Source organism: Ambystoma mexicanum, chromosome 6p (genome assembly GCF_040938575.1).
Source record: "Ambystoma mexicanum isolate Mex_15411 chromosome 6p, UKY_AmexF1_1, whole genome shotgun sequence".
NCBI lineage: Eukaryota > Metazoa > Chordata > Amphibia > Caudata > Ambystomatidae > Ambystoma > Ambystoma mexicanum.
In genome coordinates, this window is record NC_090935.1 from 1,418,128,865 (window position 1) to 1,418,153,699 (window position 24,835).

Consider the following 24,835-nt stretch of genomic DNA (forward strand, 5'->3'; position numbering starts at 1 on the left):
CTCTCACTCCTCTTCCCCGACTACACTGTTGCTTCTTGTTGGAGTGCTTCCGCCGGGCCCAGATGCAAAGGGGGGACACCTCACCGGGCACCACTCACCATATCACTCACCATACCAGTGCAGTCCCAGCCTCGGCCGTCCATGGCCCTCCCTCTCAGCTCCTTCAGTCGTCCTGTCGGATCTCCTCCTAGACTTTCGGTCTGCTGCCCAGCAGGCTGCCTTCTCTTTTCCCAGTATGTCTCCCTTGGCGCATGTCTCAGGCTGCCATTGTTTCTCCGAAATCGCTGCTTCATGCTCTTTTCTCACCAGCGGGTTCTTTGTGTTCCCAGGCTGATTCGTTCTCTTCCAGCACTCCAGGTGGGTCCAGCACACCGGGGGTTCGAGAAGCTGCAATTATTTCACTTCAGGGAGGTCTAGGAGCCTCCCCACTGTTGGTGCTGGAGCAGAGCTAAAGCTGTTTGCGTCTTTTCCACCATCTTGCGCAGCCTAAGAATGCCAATCTTGATCCTTCATTTTAGCAGCGAGGGCAGATATAGTCCAAGAGGCTATAATAATCTCTTCAGCCACTTTTGAGGATTGCATAACATATTCTCCAGGGATTACTGTTGGTGGTGCCAACCATCACATCCTGTCTGTCCCAGGTCCTGGTCCCAAACGACTTCTAGAAATAGGTCTTAAGGAAGAAGGATCTGCATATTGGTTACATTCCAAGGGACACGAAGATGGGGCTGAGGTATCTGGAAAGAAGGGTTAAGGGACCAGAGTGTGATATTTCTGGCAAGGATACGTCCTAAAATCAATCGGAAGCAATCAATCACCCAATATTTTATTTGCTGAATCCACTTTAATTGAATCCAAATAGATGTTTTTCTGATCTGGTAGTCTCTGTATACCGATGATGTCTTACCGGAGGATTGAACAGCAGCCTTTTGTGTGGTGAATCCTGTGAGTTACCTTATTGACCAGGCACTCTCTGTACCCCATTTTATCTCTTTGTAATTTAGGAACATTGGCCAAAAAGAATTTGTTAAAGTAAAAGCTAAGATCAAGCTTCTTCGGCGATGCAGTTTTTACACTTGCAGGGTGTACTACTCACTATGCCAGATATACTCCCCTACCCCCACAGTATCTGTTAGCTTGGGGTGCTCTATGAGAGATTATTTAGAAGATATAAAAGTTTGCCCTTTTGAAAGGGTTTGATTTTGAAGTATTACCAGAATGAACATAACGGGTTGAATCCAGTTTATTAACTCGCTCGTAAAATGTTGTATTTACATCAATGGGGTCCTTCCTAGGTCGGCACTGAGTGACCTACCATATGAGCGGCCTCATATTAGCCATTAAGGATTTCATAGACTTCAATTTCAGAACATAAAGTTTGAAACAATGCAGATAGATTTTTAATGTCCTTTGCAAAATGCTACATCTGTTTTGTGATCCCTTCACAGTAAGAGCATATATCATGGGTAGGGTACAAGTCAGAATTAATAGGACTCGTATTTGTAGGTAATGTTCGGGGGGATGGGCTAGGTGATCACTAATGCGTTCGGAAAGGAGGTCCCAATGTTTCATAACGGTTTGCAGTAATTATATGTTCCGCAAATGTGAATTGTGGATGCCGGAGCTTGTCACATCCGCACTTGTCAGAAGGGCTCGTAGGGGAGCGGTCTTATTACAGTGGATTTCAAAGGCAGGATGAAATTCTGACCATTCTACTGATGGGGGGTTCGGGTGAGTGATGTCATACTTATCCAGCACCTTGTCAGATCTTACCATACATAATGTCCCTCCTATTCCTGGACCAAAAGTCTTTCCTGAAGGTGCATGAAACTCTCTCAATGTGCCCTTCATCAGTTTTACTTGCATCAGTACTGCAGAAGTGCCTTGGTTTAAAGTCCTCCAGCAGGACCTCTATTTCTGAAATACGTTGCTTTGCTTTGGAAGTAGCACAGCTTATGATTGATTGCTTAGGAAGGGGTTGATGGAGGTGCTTTATTTGGAGCCTTACATTTGCCCATATTGGCAACAACCGAGCAAAAAGGACAAGAAAATAAAAAAATATTTCAAGGAAAAACTACTCCAGACAGAGCCTACTCAATATCGCACTGGACCCAATACACCCGATTACACAGGGTCAAAGTAACATTTTGGAAACAGTATGATGAGCTCATACATAAAAAACACAAACCTTGCACTGTTGCTGGTGAGTAAAGTGAAAAACTAACAACACGTTTTCAGATCAAAATAAATCGTGAGCAGCTCAGCAGGCCGATATACAATCACAATCTCTCAATGCTGAGAGGGATATCCAGCCTCCCTGGTGGTCGGACATAAAGGATCTTCAAAATGTAACATCAGTATCAAACCTGAGGACTAAAGAATCTGAAAACTCTAGAGAATGGGTCTGTGAGACGCGGACCAGTTGGAATCAAAATAAGAGACGGACTCTCACATTTCCAAGGTACGCAGGAAATTACCCTACCAGGTAAGAGACTTCAACCGCGCCACTTAGCGCTGAACATCTCCCTTGGTGCAGGCTTCATCATGGGCTAGGTTCATGCACTCTTCAGTAGCATGGCTAGCATGGCTTGGCATGCTCCTCTGTAGGTTCGCTCCTCCTTGCCTCCAGGAACGTGTGGCAGCGGGCTTGGGACTGGCACCTTTGAGCAGCGCTCTATGCTCCCCTGCTAAGACTATTTTGACGGCTGCATTCAGCAGTTGGCAGGTGGGACAGATGGCCCTTCCAATTAAGACCCTCATCAAAGGCCCTGGTCTGCCCTGGACTCTCACTTGCTCCCCCTTCGCACCTGGGCACTCATATGGCTCTCTCCCCTCCCTCCCTTGAAACGAGCCAACTAGAAGAACATACCATCCTTCTACAAGGTAAGCCCACTGGGTCACAGCTCGACCTGCTGCGCACCCTTGATGACGTTTGTGGTGTGCTATGCTGCAATCTTTGATCATGCAGCACCTTCAGTGGCGCTGCCTCGTGGACCCTGCTGTTGATTAGATGTCAGTCGGCTTGCCCCATTCCTTCATTTGTAACCTATCATATCATATGTCAGTCTAGGGAGGATAGCTCAGGGGCAACATGCTCCCCATGGAAGCAAGACCTTGGAAGCAAGCACCTCAGCACGAAGCCGCATGTATGTAGTTTGGGGTCATCCTGTTCTTACTACATCAAGCTTTTGGCCCAGCTTAGACCCCTTATTTCACAGGAAAATGCTGAGACAATCGCAAGAACGATTGTAGGAGGTCAAATTGATTACTGCTCCAGCCTACTTTTGGGCATCAACAAAACTACCTGCAATAGGTCGCAGGTACCAGAATGGAGCTCTAAGGGTGGACATGGTTCTCGCTCGTAGAGACCGTGTCATGGCAGCAAGGCGTGCTCTTCACTGGCTACCAATGGAGTTGAGAATTCTTTTGCAACTACTGTTCATCACTCAGAAGTGTAGACAAGGAAAGATGCCTACATATCTCCAAGCTTTGCTATCAAATTAAGTTTATGGCAGAACACTGAGATCCAGCAACCAGAATCATCTGATGATCCCTAGGTATAGGACCGAGAAGACCTCTAAGGGAGCCTTTTTTGCAATTGCCCCTAGGGCTTGAAATTACCTTTTGCTGGAGCTAAGAGGCATTGAGAACAGATGCATTTAAAAGGAAGTTAAAGACTCTTCTGTTTGCCTAGGTTCATCCTAGGGGCTTGATCTCTCTTTTTCCCGTTATCCGTATTTGTCTGCAGATTCTCTGTGTTTTTTCTTGTGTCCTGTTGCGCCCATAAGCCTACGGGTCCATTGCATGTGCATAACAAATGTATTGAAGTAAAGTAAGACGACACGGAGTAACACAAGTTCCATCCACGGTCCGCGCTTAGAAACCTCTGGGTATTAAGCGTGTTATAAATAACCAATCATATAATATCATGGCTGCTGGCACGTTTGTTCTTCAGGCACCGGAGTGCCTCTGCCCGGTCTCTTTCCACCCTCTCCTCTCGTCTCCTAGTATTCACCTAGACCAGGGGCTATCAGTGATTTACCGGCTTGACATTCCAGATCATTTGGCACCCAGTGAATTGAATTCATTTGTGAGTTGTCAGCTTCTAGGTCCGTCAAATGTCATTACTTACATCTTTGCCACTCTTCGCTTTCATGTGTTGTTATACCTGTGCTTAAATTCAATCCTTGGTGATTGCTGCTTGTGCCTATCCTTCCCACCTCCTTCACTCCCCCTAACCTTTATTGTCACTGCACTTACTTGTTTCGTCTCACCCCTAACTTCCCCATTCCCTCTTTTTTGTTAAGCTCTTGCATTGTGTAACGACCGTCAGGCACATGTATTGAATTATTCTCCAGTTAACAGTTTGTTTCCCCATGTCTGATGTGTACCTCTAAACGCATTGCACTTGCACATTCTGAATGTACCAATGACTATTAAGAATGGTTCGATCTTTATATTCCCTCCATGCTTTGGAGCGCTTTGAAACGCTTGTTGCTAAGTGTATAGGCGCTTTATAAATGACCAATAAATAATAAAATTTGCACCTGGGGAAATCTAGCAAAAAGATGGGGGTTTGGACTGCAGCGTTTCATGTGCAATATGTGGGCAGGGAAACACTGCTGTGCTGGGGTTCTGTCATGCAGGGACATCGCATAGACAGGTGCTGGATGGGGTGCACTTATACTAACATTTCATCTGGCTGGACATGAGGCTAACCCTTCAAATGTTGGGGAGAAGGCGGTAACTTCATACATTTTTGGGGAGGGGCAAACCTACTTGTGTGAGCCATGTAACTTCTTTACACATTCCAATGAGACTATTCTGGTGCAGTTTATATGTTAAAAGCAGTTAACTCTCTCCTTCACTTTTGAAATCATGCACTAAAGGACTGCTGTGAGAATGAGCTGTCTCCTATCCCTTCTACCCTTCCAATCACACCCCTGACACGCAAGAACTAACACCCTATCCCAATTTCAATTGCCTAAAAATGTATGCATAAGAATGCTGGTGCTAACATTGAAATGCTTTGTTATTAATTGCCTTTGTTACTGTGCAGCCTCAGGAATTATTTACTGTGTGTGTCCTGTCCTGCCATTCCACGGCTCTGTAGGTCAGCCAGGTCAAGTCAACATAGCTGAAAATTTCAGAGGGTTGTTATAGTCACGCCATGGCACCGCGCAGGGCGGGATGTGGCGAAATAAAGAGTAGACGCCGGGACTTCCGGGAAGAGGAAGTCGGCAGTTACGCGCTGACTTATACACTGGCCTGTCGTGTGGTTCTTTCACGGCTCCTACGCTCACGCCCTTACAAAGCAGCACCCCGGCACCTGAGTTATCCTGGTTGAAAGCCATCCAGCTCACGGTCTCTGACATAACACTGGCGATGAGAGTGCGGGACGGCCCTGCACCTGCGGTAAGCTCCACAAAGCAACAGCTGCTCACTGAGCGGTGACACCAGCACAAGATGGCCTACCAGCCACATGTGGCATAAGCAACAGCACACACAGGCAAAGGAACCACCCATAGACTGCCACACAGGGCACAGGGAGTAGGGAAGGCCTGCACACCACCATAGGCCTATCCCACTTCCAGCCAGGAAGAGAAACATAATAACAAAAAAATCCTGTTAAAGGTACACAATCCCAAGTGAACATGGAGGGGACGACATCCACATCAGGCCCAAGCACGCCATCCAGGTTGGCAGCTACATTCAGCCCAAACCCTGCAGCACAGGGACAAAGTGGCCTGGTGACATTACTAGCCCCTTTCGACCCACACACTGAACCTTCCTCAGTGGGACCCAGGTGGGCCTATTGGATCAAAAAATGTGAGATGCCAATGGATTGTAGGGATGTGACAACCCTGAGAAACATGAGGTCTCACCTACTGCTAAATGTGGGAGACCACGTGCTACACATCTTCAATTCGCTGAATCCATACTACGAAATCTTTAATTTCTGCACAACAGTGCATATTGAGACCGAAACCCTCAACGCATGCCACAACAGGCTTCGCCGACTGGCCCTGACATGCGTTTTCGAGGACATCGACAAAGAAATAAGGTGTAAAATAATTAACGGTATGCAGTCTGAAAAACTGAGGCACATAATACTGAGTGATAAGGGCATTCCCCTGGTGCGAGTACTATAATACGGACGGCAAAGGGCACTCTCCCATGCCAGGGCAGCCCACATGAACACCACATTATAGATACTCCAACTCGCCCCAACACCCACAATTGCTCAGGTCACCAGCTGCCCACGACCCAGAGGAGATGACGGAGAACTGAACAGTGCCCCCACATGGTGGCCAGGGATACCTTGTCTGAATGACTGCGACAGTCAACGCCACGGGAAGAGGAACTGCCCATTACAAGGGACAACATGCAGGTCATGTGGCCGCCTTGACCACAATGCAAGGGTATGCCGGTCTCCAGCCCCAGGGCCTACCGTCAAGTAAAATAAGCAGGTCAAAGCTCACTGGGTTGAAGCTGAAGACAACTCCTCTGACGAATCAGAAGACGAGGGAGATAGAAGAGCGGCGGCTGTCAAAGCGCAACGCACAGAGAAAAGGGGGAAGGTCCAACTGATAGCTGCATTAGAGTATGGATTAAGACAATTGAAGAGGAAGAGGAGGCCCAGATTCCTCGTGCAAATCCATGGCCAAGACACAGTAATGACCATCGACACAGGGGCCTCGGTGAACTTAATGCTGGTGTGAACATTCAAACAGATGCAGCCCCAGCTGATGCTGAAAACCACAGACTCACTACTATACGTCTACAGCTGCAAGACCCCTCTACCACTCGCAGGATGGTTCCAGGCGACACCCTGCAGAGGGGATGCAAATATCCAATCCAAGATCTATATCGCTGATGCCGGTATTGAGTGCCTCCTCAGCTGGTGCTCGGCAGAAGACCTGGGGCTGACACAGTTCATCTGCAACATCACTGACATGGTTGACGTACAAAACCTGCAAGCGAAACACCACAACCTACTCCATGGAATAGGGTGTCTGAAAGGGAAACTAATCAAGTTACACATTGACACGACCATACAACCTAAGGCAGTGCGACACAGGAGGACACCACTCCATATGCGAGACCTGGTCGCAAAGAAATTGAAAGAGTTAGAGAGCGCAGACATAATCGAAAAAGTGACAGGACCTATGCCTTCGGCCTCCTTCATGGTAGTCACCAAAAAAACAAAGCATCCGGGAAAAGTCAGTATATTCATCGACATGCACCTGCCGAATCCAGCGATCATCTGTGAAAGACCCTGGACGAAATTGCGGTGGACATGACCGGTTCAAAATTCTTCTCAAAGCTGGAACTGAATGCCGGGTACCACCAGCTAAAGTTGCATAAAGACTCGCAATATATCAACACCTTCTCATCACACCTGGGTCTGAGAAGATACAAAAGGCTAAACTTCGGGATTTCCTTTGCGGTGGCAGTGTTTCAACATACATTTCAGTCAGTCCCTCAGGGCATCCCAGGCGTGCTAAATGTCAGCAACGACATTCTAGTCCACGCTTACAGCAAAGCGCAACACCTGCAAAGGTTAGCGGCTGTCCTGGCCAGACTAGATCATGCCGGCCTGACCATACACAAGGAGAAATGCGAATTTTGGGGGAGCAGGTAACCTTTTTGGATATGTGTTTAATAGCAAAGGTGTATCCGCCGACCCCCACAAGGTTGCAGATATTGACATGAACACTGACTAATTTAAGACAGCTTTTCATATCGTATATGACCTGTAGCCATGAAAGGTGTTATTTAAACATACACCACACTTTAACATCGAATTTAATGATGGATATACTGTGTGCGACACTTGAGGAACAAGTGTTCGTAAACTCTGCAAGATCAGCCAACGTCCAGGAAATGGTGCGTTTCCTGGTCTGGCAGATCAGCCGACCACAAAGCTGTCAGCTAGCAGCCTGTTTGACTTTACAAAATTTGGTGTTACCTGATAGCAGCCTTTTAACCTCACAGGGTTAAGTGTTATCTGATAAGGATTCAAGAGCTGGATATTGACAGACGTGAACAGAAGCATCTTTCACATTCGTCAAAGCACATAGGGTATAATGGAAAAGTGGACGAGGTTCTAAACTACTTAAAAAAGTTTTCCAACAAGGCACTCCGCACAACTTACCTAAGTACCACCTGAATGTTTTAAAAACTAATAAAGTCCTATTTTTTCAGAAACAATCAGTGAGCAACATGTGCCGCTACTGTAAAAACACAGACCACGTCGAGACAGTGCGGCATCTTCTTCTATCATGCGCAGGGATCGCAAACCTAAGGACCACGTACCTACAACCACACAGGTACAAACAGCTGACACTGGACGAAGAATCTTGGTCGAACTGGATGATGAGCGGAGACAATACATCTCTAACCATCGCTACAGCAAAATTCTTGCAGAGCCTGGCACTCAAAGAAAAAGTCCAAACAGATTCCACATGGAGAGAAAAACTCAAAAGACTGAGTGAAAAAACACAAGCATGGCTAACACTATTGTCTAATTTGTAAAAATGTTCAAAGTTACAATTAAACACAAAAAATACAAAAATAAAAAAGCTGGACAATGGAAAAAAATAGGTAACAATTAGGAAAGATATCCCTTGATAAGACAGCCGGCTAAGATAGCCTGCAGAAGCATAAATGCCATAGAGTACAGTGAAGGCATTTACTAAACAGGTACAGAGATCTCACTTTGATATGCAAAAACGAATCTAACGTAGTTTCACATAGGAGTTCTACCTCGAATGAACAAAGTGACACGCTAGCTCCCCCACTGTTCCAAACAGCAGATATGACAAACCCACACGTGCAGGGCTGCTATGTTATTTGGTAGATATATAGCCCAGCACAAGGAGGAGGAAGTGGGGGAAAGGAAGGAGCCCAGCAGACTTGACAGTCCATTTCAAGCCAGAGGGGCTGGGGAGCAGAGCAGCAGCACACGAGCAAGACAGCCAGTTCCAGTTAAGCAGAACTCGTCAACCCCAAAAGGAGCTGTTTCATTTGAAGCAAACTCCGCTCTAAACGTGAGTGACAGGTGGACGCTTTCTGTGTGTATGGAGACTGATGGCGCATAGTATAGTATAGTATAGTGTAGTGTAGCTTAATGAGAGATAAAGCTTACCCATTCTGTTAAACTAAACCACCACTTATTCTATTACGTAAACATTCAAACATGCTCTTTGCCCACATGGCAATCTTCTTGATAGGTGTGATGTTATGTTATGTTATATCTGCTTTTGCTTTAACCTGTTTAATGAGAATAGGAACCTTCAGAAGATAGGGGGTTATATTAAACATGCTAACTCCTGTGTCAAGTGTACAATTCAGAGCAACGCATCAGAGTGTTATCCTTTTGAGTGTAAGAACTTTACAATTCCTGACTGTATATGTTTCATCATGTTGATGAGCACATGAACCTAGGCGTGCCTGTCTTTTAGCCCTGAGACACTGCCTAGGTTGAGTTTTGACATGAGTGACTGATGACCAGCGGTCTGTTTTCAAAGCCTCACAAGAGGTGGAGATAAGAGTCTTGTGGTCACGCCTAATCATAGGAAATCAAAACAATATCAAGGGAGCAACATCACCCACCACGTCCACAGAGGTACTTTTTTTGGGCATGACCACTTATTGTGGCAGATTCATACACAATCTAGCCATGATCTCCGAACCACTGAGAGAACAAATTCATCAACCAAATGGAAGTGGAGCACCCACTGTTAGAAAGCCTTTGAATGCATCAATGTTTCGCTGTCTGCCAACACCACCATGGCATACTACGACACCACTCTACAGGTGGAGCTGTAAGTCTATGCAAGCACATTCAAACTGGGAGCTATCGTAGTAGAAACCTCCTCCACTGGTGAAGTTAAACCGATAGCATATGCCTTTTGAGCAATGATGGCGATAGAGCAAAGATACTCCCACATTGAGAAAGAGGCAATTGCCATCCTATGGGGGTGCATATATTTTCATCTGTACCTATATGGCCAACAATTCAAAGCTGACCACAAGTCTCTAATACCCATTTTCATACGCTCAGCACAACACCCCCCGGCAAGAATCGGAAAGAGGCTGCTAAACTTACAGCAGTTCGAGTTTGACCTCATCTTTCAGGTGGGAGCAGGCAACCCCACCAACTTTCTATCAAGGCACCCCAGTGCCGTGACGGCGGTAGAGGTTCCACAGAGACGGAGTAGCACATCTGCCAGATTGTACACACTATGAAGCCGAGAGCAGTCAGCATCGCGGAATCGACCAACGTAGACCCATGTTGCGCCCTGGGAGAGTAGAACTCTTTTTTTACAGAACAACTGCACGGCAGCTGCCAAGGACTTCCTAGCAGGGGTATTCACAGTCCACCACAAGCGATCCATTACGGGCGACGGACTGATACTGAGAGGGGCACGCTTCCTCATACCACGCAGCCTGAAAGACAGGATTGTCAGACTAGGAACACCAGGGCATTGTCAGGACCAAAGCCTGAATACAGAATAGAGTGTAGTTCCCACAGCTGGACACAAGGGTGGAGAGCATTGTATTGTCGTGTCTCCCATGCCAGATGACAAGTGCACCTCAGAGGCCAGAAACCATCCAGTCGACCCCTATGGGCACCACCACTTATATGTAACCCAGCACCCAGTTGCCTCCGGGTTAGGGGCGCTTTACAAATGTCAAAATGAATACATAAATAAACGATGGGAAGCAATAAGCATCAATTTCTGCTCAGTACGTCTTAGTAGCCCATGATGACTGTTCCCGCTATCCAGAAGTGGAGATAATAGTCAACAGCATGGCTCCCACGCTCACTTACTAATAGCGTGGACGCTGTTAGCCAAGCTATCCGGTTGGAGGCCATCCAGTTCACGGCCTACGACATAACACAGGGCGGTGCTAAAGACCAATCTGCCCAACGGCCGTTGCACCACTGGGTGCCCTGCCTAGGGAAGGAGTGGAGGACAGTGTGGGATAAACAAGCAGCCTCCATTGCAGAGTTACATTGCACCTGTGAGTTTTCCTTTTGGCTGGCTGGGCAACAGCAATGATTCCATGCAAATACCAGGTTAGTACCTGGGAATGTGTGTGGAATTATTTTTCCTAATTGCCTTAGACAAACTGAAGATTCTCTAAAGGGTACTATTTATTAATGTATTTATTTTTCCATTTGTAGAAGTGTGCAAATCCCTCGGGCATTTAGGTGCTGATTACAGTCATGATAAGAACAGTGTATTATTGGGTTAATTGAACAAGTGCGTCTTGAGCTTTTTCCAGAACAACTGGTAGGAAGGTTCGGGTCATAGGTGCAGTGTAAGATTGTTCCAGAGTTTGGCTGCCGCCACCAAGAAGCTAGACACCCCGGTTCTTTTGCGTCTGAATCTTGGGATGAGGAGGCAGTGACTGTGGGAGGATCTGAGAAATCTGGCAGGCGTGTGTTTGTTGGATCTCCGGGCTAGGTACGAGGCAGCATTATTAGACAGGCAGCAATGGGCACTTGATAGGGTTTTGAATTTGATTCTTTCTCAGACAGGGAGCCAGTGGACAGATCAACTAGCTTTGGAGATGTGTTCAAACTTACTCTGGTCCTGCGCAGCACCGAGAGCATTGTTTTGGATAACTTGGAGCCTATTTCGTTTTTTTTAGAGGTGCCGCAGAGCAAGGCATTGCCATAGTCCATCTTGGATCTGACAAGGGCACGAGCCACAGTCAGGCGATTGTCAGTGGAGCGGAATGGTTTGTTTGCACATACGAGTTTTGTGACGTAGGCAGCTGTGGAAGTACTGTGGTTAATTTGGAGGGACATGCTGAGCAAGGCATCAAGGTAGATGCCCAATCTAATTCTAATTCATTAATTCTGGGTTATTCCCCTGGTTCCTGTAAGAATTTTTCCACCCACAACTTCAATTACCAGGGTTGTATGCTAATTGACCGTTTCACAATTGACCTCGGGAGAATTGACCTACTTTAGAAGGTCAATTAGGACATATATGCGGGGGAAACCCCCTGCAACCCTCACCCAATCCAAAACCCCCTACAACCCACCACCCAATCCCCTTATATTATTTAGAATGCAAAACCAACCCAATACATATATAAAATAACTAAAATAATGTAAAGGTCAATTGTGCAGAAGGTCAATTAGGACCACTATAATTAGGTCAATTGTGCAAAAGGTCAATTGTAAAAGGTTAATTTGGGTAATACCATTACCAGCACTTAATAAAACAAAGTTAAACTCAAAAACCTGTCCTCTCTTGTGTTTTTGTTAGATCATCTTACAGTTTGAACCGTCGGTGTCCCCAAAAAGCCCCAGCTGAAAGCGTAAATCAAATCCATTGTTTCCTTAATAGAGACATGCGCATATGGGTATTGCTTGCATCTTGCATGATTGTTTCTGGTGTGCTTATCAATGCTTTTCTCTAAAAGTGTGCATGTGTGACACAAATTAGACAACATTCTTAGTAGAAATAAGGATTTGACACTGTGCATAAAATAATGATTTCCAGATATTTGGTTTATTGTACGGTTGCTTTGGTGCAGGACAAGATGGATGATGTGATTGTTGGAGTGAAGTCGACGGCGCTGCGGTTTGATCAGCAGACTAAGCAGTGGTTAAGCAGCTTCAGTGTCGCCATGCTTGTCGGTTTAACGGTGACTGGTATTAACTGCAATCAAACTCTTCCTTACTACGTCGCCCTGGCTATAACTGGAATGCATTTGGCGAATCAGGTGAACCTTTTCTTCCAATGTTGCTAGTCTGTAATTGTGCTTGTGTTCTTATTTTGAAATGCTATTCCTCTTTTCAGAAAGTGTACAAAAAAATGAATGAGTAAATCCTCACAAAGGTAAAGGAATCGGAAACCCTATACAAGAGGTAATCCTGCCAAAATATCGAATGTGGCAAAAAGTAGTTTATCGATTCCAGAAATATGGTATACTAAAAAAAAAATTAAAAAAAATATATATAAAATATGCTTCACTCACTCCAACCTTCCGCTCATTTCACTTATCCTCAGGACTAATTTCTTTTATAGTTCAGTTAATTCCTTTAAGTGCATGCATGCCCCATTAATCACATATTGACCTCAGTGCGCATTGTCTATCTACACTACAACCCAAAGCACTGTGGGGTATATTTATAAGGCAAGAATTAATGCAGGCAGTTCGTCGACCCTCCTATCAAAAGTGCCACACCAATACATCTGTATATATAATTCGATTTAGCCCTGTTTATGAACCATATCATACCATGTAAATCCCTCATCCCTGTGACATAGATAAGCGAGGAATCAGGCTGGTGTGTAGAAAGAATATATATGTATTAATGAATAGGAAAATGAATATTTGTACATAATCACAAGTCACGCTAACTCACTCCGTGGCCTAGATGCTTTTCTTTCCTAAGAATTCACTTTCCATACAAAAAGAAAACACCAATTGGTTTAGGATAACACAGATCACAGATTATTTAACCCCACAATATGTACAGTTTTCCTTCTTTGGTTATTTTCACCCTGGTTACATAGAAAAACAGGTCTATAGAATACTTCAGATACCTGAGTCACTCACAAAATACTCTTAATGTGCAGAATTGTGCAGCACCCTGCACATGACAAAACAATTTAACTTCACAATATACTTTTCATAGGGTTTACTTTATAACATGTAGCACCTTGAACCTGACCGGGTCATACGCTTGGCAATACACTTTCATGAACTTTAATTTAAATAACATGCAGTACTTTTCTATTAACGGGAAATAAATTTGCCATGCGCAGCACTCTTTATTTTAATCTCCCTGCACACTTGGCACTGCTAGCAGCGTTAAAGCACAACAGACTTTTAAGAACAAAAACACTTTATTTTTTCAAACTTTATTTATAAAACTGTGAAGGACTTCCAAATCACATAGATTTATACAATACCATACGTCATTTTGCTATTGCCATGTTACATATACAATATCACAACAGTGCAGCATATCCACATATGTTATATCAACTTAATCATCGTAATTCAGTGGTCTTTGCAAAAATTCATGGAATGGCTCCCAAATGTTTTTAGGTCTGCAAGACGAGGGGACCAATGAGATATATGTTTCTTCACATATGTTAGCATGAGTCATCTCCCTTAACCACAATTCGATCTTCGGCGCATGTTTGGATTTCCATTTTTAACAGAATGAATTACTTCGCAATCAGGCACCCTAAATTGAACAAGCGCCTCTTCTTGACTGTGACCTTTCCAATATCCCCAAAGAGATATTTAAGGAATCTCAACACTGGTGGGCTGCAACAATCGAGAATTTCTGCCACTTCCACCCAAAACCTGGCCACATAGGGGCAAGACCAAAACATATGATACGTGTCTGCGTTGTCTGCGCCACATTTAAAAAAGCTGGGGCTCACCGAGGGGGCAAAACGAGATACCCTCTCAGGGGTATAGTGCAATCCGTTGAGCAGTTTAAACTGGATGAGGCGATGTCTAGAGTTTAATGAAACCTCCTTAGTGAGCCGACACCAGCGAGCCCATCTGGCATCCTCCAGAGGGGCTTCAAGTTTCTCCTCCCAAATCACCCTGGCCAAGCTGGATGACACATGCGCATCCTGGCATTTCTTATATAGTGTAGAAATGAGCCCCCTTGTATACCCGGCTGCTACCACCAACTCCAGTGGCTGACACTCCTCGGATTCCCTGGGGTATAATGACCATTTAGACCTAACAGCCGCCCTAATTCTATAATACTGCAGCATTCGAGTAGGACTTCCACCCAACCTGTGACTAACAGTTGAAATGGATGCAAAAGTGCCCCCAGGGCATTCACAGTGGTACGGACCGGGTCGAATGTGCATGTGTCAGCATGTTTATTAGCGAAGACTATAGTACGGAGGCAGGTGGGAGAAGCACTGTATCTTTCGAGGTCTGTGTGTATTGGGCGGGTGTGTAATGTGTACCGATGACCAGTAAAATGTGCTTGAGTGACCTCATAATAGAGTTCGAAATCTGGCGCTTGCAAGCCACCCTGTTCGTAAGGTCTAGTCATTGCCTCCCACTTCATGCGTGGGGCATCCAACCCCCAACAGAAGCCTACCGCCGGAGACTGAAGTTTGTCAAAAAAGACCCTCCTCGGCCACACGGGAATATTGACAAAGTAATACAGTAATTTGGGGACCACTATCATTTTCAGCAGAGAAAGTCTGCCATATAGTGACATCGGCAATTTGGCCCACAGCTTCAGTTTATCAGAAAGAGAGTGTAAATATTTCCAGTGGTTCTCGGACATCAGAGTTTGTTGCTGGCTTGAGACAATAACACCCGAGTATTTCACTGTATCCCGTGTCCATCTGAACCGCTGAAGATCTGCCGGAGGGAACGTGCCCCCATTCAATGGGAATAGCTCTGACTTGGATTCGTTGATTCGGTATCCTGAGAACTTAGTAAATTTGCGTACCTCTTCGAGTATTGGGGAGAGGTTTATCACTGGGTCTCTGATATATAACAGTGAGTCGTCCGCATACAATGAAACTATATGCGTGGGGCCTGTCATGCAGAGACCACGATGTATGTGTCGGAGCCGCAACAGAATCGCGAGAGGCTCCATAGCGAGGGCGAAAAGAAGCGGAGACAGGGGGCATCCCTGGCGGGTACCTCAAGCAAGTAAAAATATTGGGGAAATTGTGGATCCTGTCCTGACCCTAGCTCTTGGCGAAGAATAGAGAAGCATCACTCACTGAAGGTAGAATTCGCCTAGACCCAGGCGACAAAGGACCGTGAATAGATATTGCCAAGACACTGAATCAAATGCTTTCTCAGCTTCTAATGAGGCAGCTACGGCTTGTGAGGTTGGGTTCATTTGCGATATGATACCAAAAAGTCCACGGAGATTATACGCCGTTGTGCGGCCAGGGGTGAACCCAGACTGATCTGGGTGAACGAGGTCCGGCATATATGGAAGTAGTCTTGCCGCTAACAGCTTAGCTAAAATGTTAGTATCGGAGTTTATTAGGGAGAGTGGTCGATAGGATCCCATCTCCTCAGGGGGCCTATTCGGTTTGAGCAAGACTGCAATTATTGCTTCAGACATAGACGTAGGGAGTGTGCCGCACTGCAGGGCTTCCTCCCAGGCACCGGGAAGATGTGTGGCCAAGATCGTGCCCAGTTCCTTATAGAGCTCAATCCCAAGCCCATCCGGGCCGGGAGCCTTGCCAGAGGGGAGCGATTTAATGCTGTCCACAACCTCCTCCGCAGATATAGGGAGATTTAGTGCCTCTTCATTGAGCTCAGGGAGTGGAACCGAGTCCAGGTATCGCTCTAGCTCCTCGTGTGAGCAGCTGTCTGAGTTTGAGTAGAGAGTCTTGTAGAACTCGTAGAACTCAGCATTAACCGCCTCAGGGGAGTGCAGAGTATAGCCCGACACACTTAGAATCCCTGTTATGTGAGGCGTGCTCAAGTCCCCCCGAATCGCCCTTGCGAGAAACCGTCCCGGCCTATCAGCCTCTCCGTAACTCCTGGCCTGAACAGGCTGATACATAAGCCGGACCTCCTGATCCGCCAACTCCTGGAATTTCAAAAGATTCCCTTTGATACAGCCCAACAGTGCCCCATTACGTCTGCGCAAATATTCGTCCTCAAGCCTTTTTAGTTCAGCCTCAATCTCAGCAAGGTCCCTCCTGGTCGCACGCAACATCCCAGAGGCATTGGAAATTATCTCCCCCCTTACCCACACCTTAAAGGCCTCCCATACCGTACCCATCCGGGAGACCAATGTTATATTTCTAAGCAAAAATTCAGCTGACTCAGCATGTAACCTTTCTAGTAAAACTGGGTCCGACAAACCCCTGGGGGGCATGTGCCATAGCGGCCGAGGGGTGGCCAGGGTAAACCAGTCAAGCGATAATGTAATGGAGGAGTGATCTGATAGAGTTTGTGGATAAATTGCAGAGTCAAGCACCCTGGGGACTAGTGTGGAGGATATAAGCCAGAAATCAATTCTAGAGTGTGCATCATGCACTGTAGAGTAATATGAATATTAGCGTTTGGTCGGATTCCGACAGCGCCAAGTGTCTATAAGCTCTAAATGAGACATCGCACTAATCAACAACCGTCCCGCTGCACTGAGCTCCCTCTGCGTGTCCCTGGAGCGATCCAGTGCGCAGTCTAGTATAAGGTTGAAATCACCCCCCCCCCCATATAATGTATGAGTGTGGGCCTTCAACAAGAAGGTCAAATATGGGATAAAAAATTGGGGGTCATCAATATTAGGGCAATAACTGTTGACCAGTGCTAAGTTGACAGTAAGCATCGAGCCCCAGACTATTACAAACCTCCCCAACCGGTCAATGCTGCGTTTAAATTCCTGAAACTGTGTAGAGCGGTGCACAAGAGAAGTACACCCCGCGATTGCGAGGAGTAACTGGTGTAATACCTCTGCTTGCCCCAGGATTTAGCAAACAGCTCATTAGTGGACCCTAGCGCATGCGTCTCTTTCAACATCACAATATTAGGGGAACATCTGTTAATATATGCCAACACCTTGCAAGCCTTAATGGGATGATTAATGCCACACACATTCCAAGAAAAAAAATTGAGTTTAGTATGCACTCCACAAAAAACACTTTTTAAATATATGTATCTATCAGGAGCCACTTTCTCACTCTTTGTATAAGAGTATGCTTTAATCAAGAACTTCATTCTATTTAATTTGGCATGACACTTTTCTGCCGCAGCACAACCCCGGATATTCAGTTTACATTTAACACCGCTCTGCTTTGCAGTAGGGTCTGGAGAATGGTGAACAGTTAAGACTTTTATTTGTATAAGTACACCACTTATTTTAAATGGCTATACCTTTATTCAGTGCTAGGAGAGAGATCAGAGGTTTCGAACTCCCCCCGAGCTCACCCTGCGTTCGTTGACTATATGGGAGTTAATTAAATTATTATTTAGTAAACATACTAAGGATCTACTTCGTCTGTCCACCCAATCAATATAGAAGATCGTAAATCAAACAGATCCCCACAAGACTTGCTTTGGGTGGCCAGGTTACTTGCATAGAATATCTCTGGGTTTTATGCTCCGGCAAATTAATAAGGGCTTCTGAATCATCTCATTGGTCGTTATGTGCTCCAGATTGTAGTGTCCCCTTGGTCTCTTCCACCTCACAGGCAATGTGGTTTCAGTAGTCCCACTCAGATCATATCAGTCAGCTTTCCCTCTTTCCCATTGCTTGTCTCCTTAGACATCTATAACCACTCCCCAAATTATCTTAATTATGATGTGCCAGCTGATTTATTAACTCTTCTGGTTGGACATCCATTGTCCACCCCCATTACAATGATTGGTTTCTTTAGTTACATGGGATCATGGCTGTGAGTTATAACTCCACCCATTTGAAATAGCATTTTGACCACCTCAGTTATAACCTTAAAAACAACAACATGGCAAAAACTTTCAATTTACAAATAAGAGTCACAAACTATATGTTTCTGAAATGGTCTAATCATACCAGACTTAAAGAAATGTCTTTCATTTTGGCATGATGTTGCAGGTTTGAATGGCAGATGTTTTTAATTTCTTCAATAAATATAACAGTTATCAACACAAGATGTTCTGTACAGATATCTAATTCAATAAGCTATCATCTCCCCGAATCTCCGCTTCGTGACGTTTTCTGGGATGCCATCATCAAATTTCAGCCCTCCCAAGATCACATTTGTATCTAAATCATCTGAACAGATAGGTCTTCACATAAGCTTTTAATGATCTTTGAACCATTATTGTGCAAATTATGGTTTCCGAGGCAATGGCCTAGGTAGGATCCTCCATACAATCCTATGTGAAATTAATGGCATGCATGTTTCCCTTGAATTAACTGGCATATTTGTGTTCCCAAGATCTGTATGTAGGCCTGGCCTCTAGCCTTCAACGACCCAAGCCTGCCATAAAAGCAATTAACATTTCTTTCTCCCAGGGCTAATGCACATCTGTCCTTATCTGCCTTGAGCAGAGGGTATAACTCTGCCCCCTCACTCATGTGACAGTCTCCTGTAACTTGTCAGTTAGATCCTGGACTTCTATTAATTCAGTCTTCTGTTTTCACAGTGGCCATCTGTTAACCTCATAAACTCTTAGTCCAGCACAAGCGCAGTCCCTTTTCTTTGCTGTGTGAGCTTCAAAGACATTCACTGATTCTGATATGGGTAGGCGGGGGAGATGTGCAGTGCCTGGGCCTTCGAATCTCATGAGAAGATGTCTTTTGGCTATGCACAGTTTTTCTACATGCATAGAAAACAGGTATATTGTAATGTTGCAATTCCTTTACAAATTTGCCTGCTTTAATATCTCGCATCAGTCCATCAATGTCCAACTTCACATTATAATATACACTTGAATGGTTCAGGCCAGAGAGTTTCCTCTGTAAACAGACCCTTTTAACCCAAACTGTTAAATGTATTCATTTCTGTGGCAGCATTCTCTTTGGGAAGAATGCATTTCAGTGTTTCAATATCCTGTAATGGAAGGTAGACCTCATTTCTTTCCAGCCTTGCCGTTCGCACAAATGGCACACTTTAGTCTTCCTGTTTCTGGCAACACTGTCAGTGTTTTTGGCAGTGTTGAACTTAACATGCTGGCCTTTCGGTCTGCCAGTCACCAGTGTGCTTTCAAATGACAGAAAATAATTTCTGCATTTTTAGGCCCCAGTCAGCTAGACACAGTATCCCTTTATCTTGGGGCTGAAACTACACCACACCATGCATTTCTCAGTTTTGATCCCACATTACCATTTTATATGTTGACTTCCATCTGTGCATCAAACGTGTGAAAATGTGTGTATCTCTGGCCTATGTATTCTTGATGGTGTGCGTGGATGTGCCACCATTCCAATATGTCAGATGGTAGACACTGTACTGCATAGGGACTTCTCTGTAAAGATATTCCAACGGAATGTGAAATATACCTATCCTGCTGCCTTGTCCTATATATCACTTTTTTATAATGCTTTAATTTTATAGCCACATGAATAGTTTGTCATGTCATCAATATAATCAATAGCGTTGGTGATGTAATCAATTAATGCATTTTTTATATCAAATGTGAATAGTATGCAGGATGTCATGAGTCAGCAAACTGGGGGGTAGGGCTGTAAGATTACCCCACACTATAATAGCACACATTGCAGTATTTTGAATACAAGAGAGATAACATCATCACTTTAACTATGGTGTTTTCAGTAAATTTCTCTGGGTTGTTTTGAAACTTCTAACTTGTTTGCCCTTCCTAGCTAAAATGGATATACTTCAACCTTTGTGTGTATAATTGTCATTTGTTTTCTTTTCTAAACCTCACACGCACACCACATACATTTTATAGAATTAAAGAGACTAATGTGCCATGTTTTAATTCAAGTAATACAAATCAACAAATTAAAGAAACTACCTAGCACTAAAGGAACAATTTAGTTTACCCTTGGCTGGGTACAGGAAGCCTCTAATAGACACAAAAACCATTAACTTGATTCTGTTAGGCTTCTGTTTGAGAGAGTTAAGGATCAGTAATGAAAATACAATGGATTACAGTGAAATTTTCACCTAAAATATATATATATATATATTGCTTAGATCACATGCTGTGCATAGGCCGACATCTAGTGGAAGCTGCGGAGTATTACAGTTTGTTTTTCGAAACTCGAAAATGGGCGTCGACACAGGCGTGCCAGTAATACTATCCCTAGTGTGACGTCCACTGTACCCAAGATCCCTCACGCGTCTGGGATCCTCAGATTGTTTTTTTCCGCCATACTGGTCGGGAGCATCTTGCGGAGTCCCCTGGCCTTAGCCGTACTTTTGCTAATTATAGAAGTTTAAAATTATTCATTGACATCCTTCCCCACCCCAACGTCGACCCTCGACACTCGACGACGGCTGGAGAAGACATCGACCGTCGGCTGCTGCACGACGGATCTGGGCCTCGGAAGGCCGCTGGCCTCGGCCCGGGCCTAGTAGGCCGCTGGCCTCGGCCCTGCAAGTAGGGAGAGTGGGGGGCGGTACATACTCTTCACTCTTGGTATATAGGTACACCTTATATATTTCCTACACTTACCAGCCCGCTGCCTCAAGGTGCGTATGGAGGGTACCCCTTTCCGATTCTGCCCCAAGTGCAACCGCAAATACCCTTGGGTCGACAGGCACGCCACGTGCAATCTCTGCTTGCCGAGGGACCACCCCGAAGCGAACTGCAGAGCGTGTAGTAGGTTTAAGCCTAAGACACTTAAGGACCGTTCGACAAAGCGTTGGGCCCACCACGCCAGGCAGGCAGCCATGGCAGCGGAGGGCGCCTTCAGCGATGGCAGGGACGCCGTACTTTCGGACGGCGAGGGCATTACGGCGTCGAAAGACTGCCGAGCGCAGGTCCCCGACCTCGGAAGGTTGTCTGGCAGGGCGGCTATGGGGAAGACCCCCGGCGACGCAAGCGCTACACACCCTACACACACTAAGCACACCAAGTCCAACCGAACCTCGACGACGTCGACTTCTCGGAAAGAGGCACAGATAGAACGGTCCGACTCGGTGTCCTCTGGGCGCTCTCGATCGAGATCGCCTCATGACGCAAGGCAATCATCCACTCTTGCCAAGAGTGCCTCGCTCCCTAGATTAACGGAAGTTCGATCGTCGGAAGACGAAGACGACTTCCACCCCCAGGCCGCGATCCAGGAGACCGAGGCCGCAGTTAACACCAGCAAGGCCCCACGCTCGAAACAAGATACCTCTCCAGACCCTCGACGCCAGGCGTCGAAAGTCCCTGGGGCCTCCAAGGGGCAGGGAAAACATTTTTCCACGCACAGGGAGGGGCGGAAACAGCGGAAAGCACAGCCTTCCACTCCTGTAAGACCATCCTTCCACCCTAAGCAGACAGACAAACATAAATCTACTGGGACATCAACATCCAGCAAGGGTACCCTTGTTAAGTCCTCTAAGTTGCCTACTAAAGTCATACCCTGTTCCAAAGAATGGTCCAGTGAAGACATAGACAGGGTCATGTCAAGGATGTCTTCCTTAGCTGATTTTTATGACAAAAACCCAGAACATTTCCTTTCGTATGACCCTCAAGGGGCCACACCCTCAGGCTCCTCTGATCCTATCCCCCTAAGTAAAAAGGCCCGGTTCGAAAGACCTGAACCCTTCGAGGTGCAGCCTTACTCTACTCCATACTCTACTCCACACCCCAGATACCAAGGACAGCCTTTCCCTGAAGGGGACCAGGAGTTTACAATTATGGAGGAACAAACCGGGACTGAATACTATGCGGATGATGAGGACCTGGAGGAGGTAGAAGATGAGCAGGAAATTTACAGAGTAGATTCCCCGGTAGAGAGCGAAGCCCCAGTTACCGACTCGCCAGTTGATAACCAGCCCCTCCTTAATGAAGTTCTCGCTCGCGCAGCAGAACATTTTCACATCGACACCCACGGTGTACCGGAGGAAAGGGACTTCGCAGAAGAGTTGGTGGGAGAGAGGAGGCCGGTCGCTCAGACCATCCCTATCCTTAAATCCATCCAACGTAGAATAGATCCATCCCTGGTGAATCCTAACCTCACCAGAGCCGTCAACCCCAGAGTCGAAAAACTTTTTCGGGCAGCCCAGTCTGACCCTCTTTATATAAGAGGACATCTTAAACCAGACTCCCTAGTGGTTACCAACACTCGGAAGAGGGCTGGGACACCCTTATCGTCGTCAGAAGCTCCTCCCGACAAGGAGAGCAAAAGACTGTACGGGTTTGGCAGGAAGGTAGCCTCAACGTCCGCCTACCAAGCAAGGATTGCAAACTCCACCACCCTGTTGGCAAGTTACAACTGCCATCAATGGGAAGAGGTCGCGGCGCTCATAGCCTCTGCTCCTGAACTGTTAAAGGGCCAGTTGGCTCGGATCTCGGCAGAAGGGAGAGCCGTGTCTGGTTGCATATTAAAAGCAACTTTCGACGCCGCGGACAACGCAGGAAGATTGATAGCAGAAGGTACTGTTATCAAGAGACATGCGTGGTTACGGCAGTCGGGGTTCAAAACAGAAACCCAGGCTTCATTAATAGACAAGCCGGTGGAACCCGATCTATTGTTTGGGAAAGCAGTCGAAGACGCACTTAAAAATGCCAAGGACGAGTACGAGACTCTCAAATCCCTTGGCCAGCTTACCAACAAACCCCCTAACCAGAGGGGGAACAGTAATTTTCGTCGCCCACGCGGCCAAAATTCACAAAGAGGCAACTATGCCCAAGGACAGGGTACACAATGGAACAACAACCAGCAGTCTACCCAAAGTTACGGCAGGGGTAACAAGAGAGGTCGTGGAAGAGGCAGAGGCAGCCCCAACAAGGGAGGTGGCACGCCTCCACCAAAGCAGTGACGCTCAGTTCAGGGTCCCTTCTCACGCAACCCCAGTAGGGGGACGCATTTCCAACTTCACCCAGGCTTGGGAAGGGATCACCTCAGACAGATGGGTGCTGTCAACAGTGTCCACAGGATATTGTATAGAATTACTGCAGCGTCCCCGGAACCACCCTCCACGACAAAGAATACACTCCTTAGAACATCAGAAGATCCTTCTCGAGGAGATCGCCATTCTGCTAGAAAAGGACGCGATAGAACTCGTCCCAGGACACCAGGTAAACAAGGGTATCTATTCAACTTACTTCCTTGTGCCAAAGAAAGATTTGACAATGCGCCCAGTATTGGATTTACGGCCTGCCAACAAGTATGTCAAGCCCCAAAAATTCCGTATGACCACGCTACAAGAGGTAATCCCCCTCCTAAAAAAGGGGGATTACATGGCAACCTTGGATATGAAAGATGCTTATTTTCATATTTCCATGCTCCCAGCGCACAGAAAATACTTGCGCTTCAAGGTGGACAGTCGCCACTACCAATTCAAGGTACTGCCCTTCGCGATAGCTTCAGCACCAAGGGTATTCACCAAGGTACTGGCGGTGGCAGCTGCGCAGCTGCACACCTACGCAGGGAGGCAATCCCAGTGTACCCTTATCTGGACGACTGGCTCATAACGGGGGAAACCCCAGGAATTTGCAGGTCAAACATTCAGAGGACTATCGACCTCCTTCACGAATTAGGCTTCTCTATCAACGAGAAGAAGTCAAGTCTGGTGCCAAGCACCTCAAAACAGTTCCTAGGAGCAATCCTAGATACTCAAAAAGGGTTGACCTTCCCTTCGGAAGAGAGAATTCGGAATATACTACTGCAAATTCCACATTATCAGTCAGGTCAACAAATAACGGTACGCAAAGCAATGCGGTTACTGGGCATGATGGCGTCATGCATTTACCTGGTCCCCCACGCGCGTCTGCGCATGCGTCCCATGCAGGAATGGTTGGCGAAACAGTGGTCTCAGGCAAGTGGTCAGTGGGACGATCTAGTGGTCGTTTCGCCAACACTCGTACAGAGCTTACACTGGTGGACAAGAGAGAATCTCGCAAGGGGAAAACCCTTTTACGATCCCGAAGTACAGGCAGTGGTGACTACAGATGCATGCCTGACTGGGTGGGGAGCTCACCATCTCCACCACACAGCTCAGGGTCTCTGGTCTCACTCAGTAGCCAAGAACCACATCAACCTGCTAGAGCTTCTGGCAGTATTCCGAGCGCTTCGGGCGTTCGAGCCCCATCTGCTAAACTTGTCGGTGCAGATCCGGACGGACAGCACGACAGCCATGTTCTATCTGAACAAACAAGGAGGGACTCGTTCGCCAAATCTGTCCAAGCTTGCCCAGAAAATCTGGATATGGGCACTCAGACGGAACATCTTCCT

The 24,835-nt window shown here is 46.2% G+C and overlaps 1 protein-coding gene across 3 annotated transcripts in view; it reads left to right on the plus strand.

Annotated features, from left to right (window-relative positions):
• COQ2 (coenzyme Q2, polyprenyltransferase) overlaps window positions 1-24,835 on the plus strand; it is a 698,097-nt gene that overhangs the window by 457,646 nt on the left and 215,616 nt on the right. For all 3 annotated transcript variants that reach the window (XM_069626118.1, XM_069626119.1, XM_069626117.1), the window contains exon 7: window positions 12,565-12,753. In XM_069626118.1, the coding sequence (XP_069482219.1) occupies window positions 12,565-12,753 (189 nt within the window). The remainder of the gene's footprint in view (window positions 1-12,564; window positions 12,754-24,835) is intronic.